Source organism: Marmota monax, unplaced genomic scaffold, assembly GCF_021218885.2.
Source record: "Marmota monax isolate L192 unplaced genomic scaffold, Marmota_monax_Labrador192_F-V1.1 WCK01_AAM20220418_F8-fsc00196, whole genome shotgun sequence".
NCBI classification, from domain to species: domain Eukaryota; kingdom Metazoa; phylum Chordata; class Mammalia; order Rodentia; family Sciuridae; genus Marmota; species Marmota monax.
The window spans coordinates 983,476-990,441 of NW_026694390.1; the positions used below are offsets into that span (position 1 = coordinate 983,476).

The window sequence follows — 6,966 nt, forward strand, 5'->3', positions numbered from 1 at the left end:
TGAAAAAAAGGCTGGGGGAGTAGCTGGGGGGTGCTGGGTTTGTGGCTCAGTGGTAGTGTGCTCACCTAGCTTGTGTGAGGCACTGGGTTCAATCCTCTGCACCACATAAAAATAAAAAATGAAGATATTGTGTCCACCTAAAACTAAAAAATAAATATTTTTTAAAAAGAAAAAAGGCTGGGGATATAGGTCAGTGATAGAGCACTCCAGGGTTCAATCTCTAGTGCTGTAAAATAAAACATTTGGATTGTGTAGCTATTGCCAAAGTCCACAGTGATGTTCCTCTTGCTAAATCTTTATTTTAATACCTTTATTTTATTTTATTTTTTATGTGGTGCCCAGTACCTTGCACGTGCTAGGTGAGCGCTCTACTGCTGAGCCACAACCCCAGCCCTCATCTTGCTAAATCTAATGGTCACCTCTCCTTCCTCTCCTGAAGTGAAGAAGAGAAGTGCTGGAGTGGGTTAACCACAGGGGCAGGGAAGGCCCCACCTGAGCCAGGTTAGGCAGATAGGGAGCAGCCAATGAGAAGTCCTGGGGCAGCAGTGGGCCTGGCCAATTGAGGATCTGCACACTTGAAGGCCAGTGTGAGTGTGGCAGAACGAGGGAGGGGGACAGTAGGGGAGGTGGGTCTGAGAGAAGATGGGACTGGTGGTGAACGGAGGAGACAGGATGCTCAGGAGCCTGTGTGTGAGGCTGAGTCATGCAGGCCCTGGATGTGCACTTTGAATTACATCTTGGGTGTCCTGGAAGGTTTGAGACAGAGAAGTGATCAGATTAGTAATTTAGATGACCCTGAGACGCTCACAGAATGTTCTGTAGGGGATAGGAATGGAAACAAGGAGAGTGAGAGAGGGACTGAGACAGAGGCCAAGGCCAGGGACGCTGAGGCTTCTCTGGGATGAGGACAAGAGGGAGGGAGAGGAATGGGCAGAGTGGAGATGTTTTCAGAACCAAATGGCAGGATTGGGATTCAAGAGTCCCTGCTTGCTCAATTCCACCGGGAAGGTGTTCCTGTTCCCTACAGACAGGCCAGGGTGGACCTGGGGAGGGACCAGGACCCCAGCACCCAGGAACTTGCCTTTAGGGTCTCTCCTTAGTCACCCCAATCCCAGACTCCAGGGGCTGCCCCAGGCTGGAAGATGTAGAAGCTGGAGGGAAGGGGCGCTGTGGCTGGGAGGGTCTTTCCAAGCCAGGCATGAGGCCAGGACTCCAAGGCGACTGAGATGATGCCTGTGATCTCTCCTCAAGCCTGGCCTCTTCCAGGACTGCTTCTGCCTGAACTTCTTCACCACTCCTCCCCCTGAAGTGGGATCTGTCCCCTGCCTTGAATTTGGGCCCTCTGACTCCAGTACAATACAATGGAACTGATGACGAGCCAGGTTTTATTTTAAGCCCTGGCCTTAAGACACTGACAGCGTCTACGTTCAGTCTCTTGGGACACTCACCCTGGGAACCCAGTCACCACGCTGGAGGAAGCCAAGCAGCCATGTGGAGAAGCCTTGCAGAGCTGTCCCAGCTGACATCTCCAGCTGAGGTTCCAGCTGACAGCGTCAACTGCCCCATGTGTGAGTGACCAGTTGCCTGCAGCCTCAGTGAGTGAGCCAGCCCAGCTGGTCTCAATTCAGAGCAGAGCATGCTATCTTTCCTTGGTGCTCCCCAAATTTCAGATTTGTGAGCATAATAAATGATGCTTGTTGTTTTAGGCCACTGAGTTTGGGGCATGCTGTGCTTCCAGAGCCATCTGTCACCAAGTATCACTGAGTTTTCCTTTTCAATCTCCCCTCCATATTCTCTGTCACCTGGACAACTCCATTAGTATACTGACTGATGTCCTCCTGCTCACATTTTTTTTTTTCTGTACTGGGGATTGAACCCAGGGGCACTTAACCCCTGAGCCACATCCCCAGGCCTTTTTATATTTTATTTAAAGACAGGATCTCACTGAGTTGCTTACGGCCTCGCTAAGTTTCTGAGGCTGACTTTGAACTTGAAATCCTCCTGTGTCAGCCTCCTGAGCTGCTGGGATTACAGGTGTGCACCACTGCTGAGCTCTCCTGCTCACTCTTGCAGCCACAGGACCCTACATGGCAGTTCAGAGAACTTGCTGAAATGCACATGTGGTCACGTGCCCAGCCCTGCTGCAACCACTTGAAGCACTCGGTGGCTCTGTACTGATCCTGGCATCAAGACTTTCTCATTTCTTTCCTCCTTTAGGCTTCAGCCACACTGGCCTTTCTTCTCTTCCTCCAGCACCTCATGCTCCCTTTGCCCCAGGGCATTTGCATGTCCAATACAGTTTGTACTCCCTGAAATGCCCTCCCTTGTCCATGTCAAAACCTCTCGCTCATGCTTTAGGTCTCAGCTCAGTGTACAAATTGCCTCTAAGCCAGTGATTTTCAAAATGGGGTCCTTGTCTAGCATAATCAAGGGACTGGTTAGAAAAGAAAATTCTCAGGCTCAAGCCCATGCCTAAGGAGTCAGAAATTTCTGGGGCAGAGCCCAGCAGTCTCTCTTTAACAAGCCCCGCAGGTGAATCTGATCCCTGCACTCCAGAATCGCTGCTCCAAAGCAGTTGAGGTTTTGGAGTTTGTTATCTTCTCTCATCCCTGAGTTCCTGCTCTTCAGAGGGCTGTGCTTGTAAGCACTCAGGTGATTGTAAGATGGTCTAACGAGTGCCCCATGTTCTCCAGTAGCCCTGAGCACAGGAGCTGCCCCCTCTTTTGCAGTGCTGGGGATGGGGATGGAATCCAAGGGGGCCTGAAGCATGCTAGGAGAGTACCCCACCTCTCAGCTCCACCCCAGGCTCTCATGTTTTGCTCATTTCATCCTGGCACCTAAGTGAGTGCCGGGTACATCCCAGGGAATGGCTGAGGATGCAGATAGAATAACAGTGGACTATCAGCCTCCAGGGGGTCATGTGCTGAAGAAAGGTGTTGTTTAGAAAGCCAGGAAGGGGTGTCCTGAGCCAGAGTGTCCCCCATTTTCCTTCCCCTTCCTCATGCCTCCCTGACCTGGGGTAAACCTCAGCTGACTTCTGTTGAGCACAGAACCAGACCTTGTTCTATGGGCCCAGTATGATTAAAGTCACACAAGCTTCGGGCGGTGTATTGATATTTCCATTCTACAGATGGGGAAACTGTGACTCAATGAGATTCAGTAATTTGGCCAAGGTCAGGGCAGGACTTGACCCCAGGGATGTGACTGGCTCTCTGCCTCACCCTCAATGTCCAGCTGGACAACACTCAGAGCAGGATGCAATGTGGGACTCCATGGAACTTCATGTGCCCTTCCACAGGACAGCCGCACAGCAGATAGTGGACCATCAAGACAGAGGGCCTAGTGGTGCCAGACCTTCCCAAGTTTACAAGAGAAGGCAAAAGTGTGGATTTTAACATAAAATCTTTTTGTTTCTAAATATTAGACAATTATTACATTAAAAAAAAAAACTCAGATGCTTTCAGAGACCAGATAAATATCTTGTCACTCAATGCCTTGGATGACATGAGGTGGCTGAATTGAGAGTGTGAATGGTACCCGGAGACCCCCATGCTTTTGTCAGTGTGGCTGCTTTTGTCATCTGTGGGGCAGACTGCTTTAAATTCAGGGGTCACCCTCAGCAGGATGCAGACCCCAGTTTTTCTAAGGACAGATCCCAAATACTGATCCTTACCTTCATTTTTCAGCCCCCACTGTGAGAGGCTGGGTCAGCCTGGTCACAGGTGTGTCTCAACTCCCCACCTGCAAGCTGAAGTGCTCACTCACTAAATGCTTGTTGATGGGAGGATTCTGATTAGCTTCCCACCTCCCCGCATGCTGGCCCCTCCCACAGGCATGCAAGCTCCTCTTCCTCCCCTGCCGCAGGAGGGTGGGGCTAGGGCTGATAGGTTAAAAGCCAGCATCTGGGGACCCCTTAATGCTGGGTGCCCCGTGGAGCTTGAGCCTTAGCATGGCTGCCTCCAGCTCTGTAAGTCCACTGGCTGCCCTTTCTGGAGCAGGGGCCCAGCTGGGGTGATGGATATAGGAGTGGGCTGCAGACAGAGTCAGGGCTCCCAGGTGACCCTGTCTCTTCTTTGGTCAGGCAAGTGAAGCCGAGGGTGGACTCCAAACCTTGGAGAAGAAGAAAGAGGAGGAGGAGGAGGAAGAGGAGAAGGAGGTGGCAGAGTCAGTGTGCCTGTGGGAGCAAAAGCAAGAGGAGGCAGCTGTGGCGGCATGCTTTGGAGACGATGCTCCAAACTTTCTTGGGACTGGGACTTTGCTGTCTCTGAGGATGAAAGCTCAGGACAAGGGGCCCGTGGAGAACAAACTAGAGTTGCACCCCTTGCAGAACAGGTAAGGAGGAGAGTGAAGAACTGGACTGGACCCCTGTGGCTGGGCCATCCTCTGTGCTCCCTGGTCGTGTGGCCTCGGACTACCCCTTCTGCTCTGGACTCAGTTCCACATCTGTGAAATGTCTGCGCTGGCCTAAGCACTGGGCCTGTGGACTCTTCCAGCGTTACCCAGCTGAGATTCTGGGCTTAAAACTTCACTCCTTGCTCAACCTTTCAGGATAACTAACTTTAAGTCACCATGTGGGGAGTGTATGGGGGGGTGTGCTCCCAAATCTCCTATTTTGTCCTTAAAGCACAGGGACCTACCTCCCTGTTAGCCCAGGTGCTGCTGGGGGTAGACATGGGCGTGTTTCTGCTTCCTCTCCCCTATCAGGTGGGCTCTATGGTTCTTCAAGAATGACCGTAGCAGGGCTTGGCAAGATAATCTGCATATGGTCACCAAGGTTGACACCGTGGAGGATTTCTGGGCGTGAGTGTGTGTCCCTTGGGGCCAGGCCAGGGGATTCTGAGCTGGGAGTTGCTTGTCACACATCCGTGACACCATCTCTGGGGCCTTTCAGCATTTGTTGAGGGATGGGGGAGGGTGTTCCTTTCCAGGAGGCATTGGGATTGGGCCACAGCCACCCCCTTGAAGCTTCTGAGGGCTTAGGGAGAGAGCTTAGGGAGTGGGAGAAGCCAGGAGCAGCCCACGCTGCCATTTCATGGCTCTGTGACCTGTGACCTGTGACCCTGGGCAAGTTCCTTCTCTCTGAACTTAGCCACACAGCGAGGATCAGGTTGCCTCAGAGTGTCTGGGGGCGATCAAGGGAGGTTATTTGAGAAGCGTAGCATAAACCCTAGGGGGGCCTTCACTGGAGGGGTGCACCAGGAGTCTCCCCAGGGTGCAGTCTTCACTGGACTTGGATGGTTGGGGAAGCTCCAGGGGGAAGGTGGGCTTTGAGGGAATTCCAAGCAGCAGGAACAGAGTGAGCACAAGCAGGAAGGCCCCAAGGTGGTGGGAATCAGTGGATCCCACAAGGAGTTGAGAGGGTTGGGGATCAGCTGGAACCCAGCCTAACAAACTTGACTTTCAGCATGGGGTGGGGGCTCTCTCCAGGATGTACAGTCATATCAAGCTGGCTAGTAAGCTCTCTTCTGGCTGTGACTACGCCATGTTCAAGGTGAGTTCTGTTCTCATGCCCTCCTTCCCCCCAAAAGGACAAGGGTTGGATTCTTCCCAGCTTCTGCAGCCATCCTCCCTCCAAGGAGAGGTTTTGGGGTGGAGGGAGCCGTAAACAGTCTTTTTCAGGGCAGAGGTGTGATTTCCGATTGGAGGGGCTGCTCTACAGAAGCCCACACAAAGCATGTCAGGCCTGAGCTGCACCTTGGAGAACACCCGAGTCTGGAAGGGCAGGGGGAGAGGGAAGAGTCCAGCTTTCTTGCTTGGCTTCTGAACACTCTCCTCCAGCCCTACCCTGGAGGTGCTGACATAGGCATTTACAGATTTCCCCCGGTGACTTCTGCCCAGTGAGGTTTGGTGATGTCCATCACTGCCCACAGAAACGTCTGCCCCAGAGGCCCCCTGTAGTGCTTCTGTTTGAACTCTTGTCTTAAGGAACCTGAATCAGTAAAGGATTTGCATGCACACATAGACAAGGCTATGAACAGTGACAAATTGGGTCAGGGTCCTGTGGGGCTCCAAAGGGGTCTCTCTGGTGGGCTGAGTGGCACCTGGTAGTGTAGAATGGAAGTTAGGAGAAAAGTTGGCCTATTTAGGGCCTGAGCAGAGGGCAGAGAAGGCAGCACGCAGAGGCAGCTGGGTCCCGCTTCCCTTTGAAGGAAGGGAGGTAGTTGACCTGCCGTCCGCCTTCCAGGATGGCATCAAGCCCATGTGGGAAGACAGCAGGAATAAGCACGGTGGCCGCTGGCTGGTCAGTCTCTCCAAGCAGCAGCGCCACATTGATCTGGATCGTCTGTGGCTGGAGACAGTGAGTGGTGGTGGCGGTGGGGGAAGGGTTCAGGGGAAGTGGTCTCAAGGGTGGTAGGGGCTGTCCCTGTGCCCACCTGGAAAGCTCACCATCCCCACTTTGGGCCCAGTTGCTGTGTCTGATTGGGGAGAGCTTTGAGGAACACAGCACCGAGGTGTGTGGGGCTGTCATCAACATCCGTACCAAGGGTGACAAGATTGCTATGTGGACGAGGGAGGCTGAGAACGAGGCCAGCGTCTTGCACATTGGGTGAGGGCTGGGTCCAGGGATGACATAGGGGTGGGGGGCTGGCTTGCAAGTGAGACCTCTGGAACTCGCAGTGCCTTCTCTCCATTCTTTTTTACCCACCAGTATAAAAGGAATGGGAATCTTCTGACGACTCATGTCTCCTTTGCTCTGTCTCTCTCTGCCCAGGCATGTATACAAAGAGCGCTTGGGTCTTTCCATGAAGACCATCATTGGGTACCAGGCCCATGTAGACGCGGCCACCAAGAGCAACTCCCTTGCCAAGAACAAGTTTATGGTGTGAGGGGGGTCTTGGCACCACTCTCAGTCATGTGGGGCCATCACCTCATAAGCCTCATCGCTGTGGTGTATGCAGGACTACACCATTGATCCTGGGCTGGAGGAGGGGGCAGACAGCCTGATTTTTACATATTCTGGAGTGC

At 52.9% G+C, this 6,966-nt stretch overlaps 1 protein-coding gene across 1 annotated transcript; it reads left to right on the plus strand.

The window, feature by feature from the left end:
* Positions 1-3,949: 3,949 nt before the first annotated feature.
* Eif4e1b (eukaryotic translation initiation factor 4E family member 1B) lies at positions 3,950-6,827 on the plus strand. Its single transcript, XM_046468046.1, has 7 exons — positions 3,950-3,967; positions 4,190-4,332; positions 4,705-4,800; positions 5,428-5,491; positions 6,185-6,298; positions 6,408-6,547; positions 6,713-6,827. Exons 1-7 carry the CDS (start codon positions 3,950-3,952, stop codon positions 6,825-6,827), a joined length of 690 nt encoding a protein of 229 aa, XP_046324002.1.
* Positions 6,828-6,966: the final 139 nt, after the last annotated feature.

Coding starts and splice junctions, on each gene's coding strand:
- Eif4e1b (XM_046468046.1), top strand. Junction 4,801..5,427: donor ACCGTGGAGGATTTCTGGGC/GTGAGTGTGTGT, acceptor GGCTCTCTCCAG/GATGTACAGTCATATCAAGC. Junction 6,299..6,407: donor ATCGTCTGTGGCTGGAGACA/GTGAGTGGTGGT, acceptor CTTTGGGCCCAG/TTGCTGTGTCTGATTGGGGA.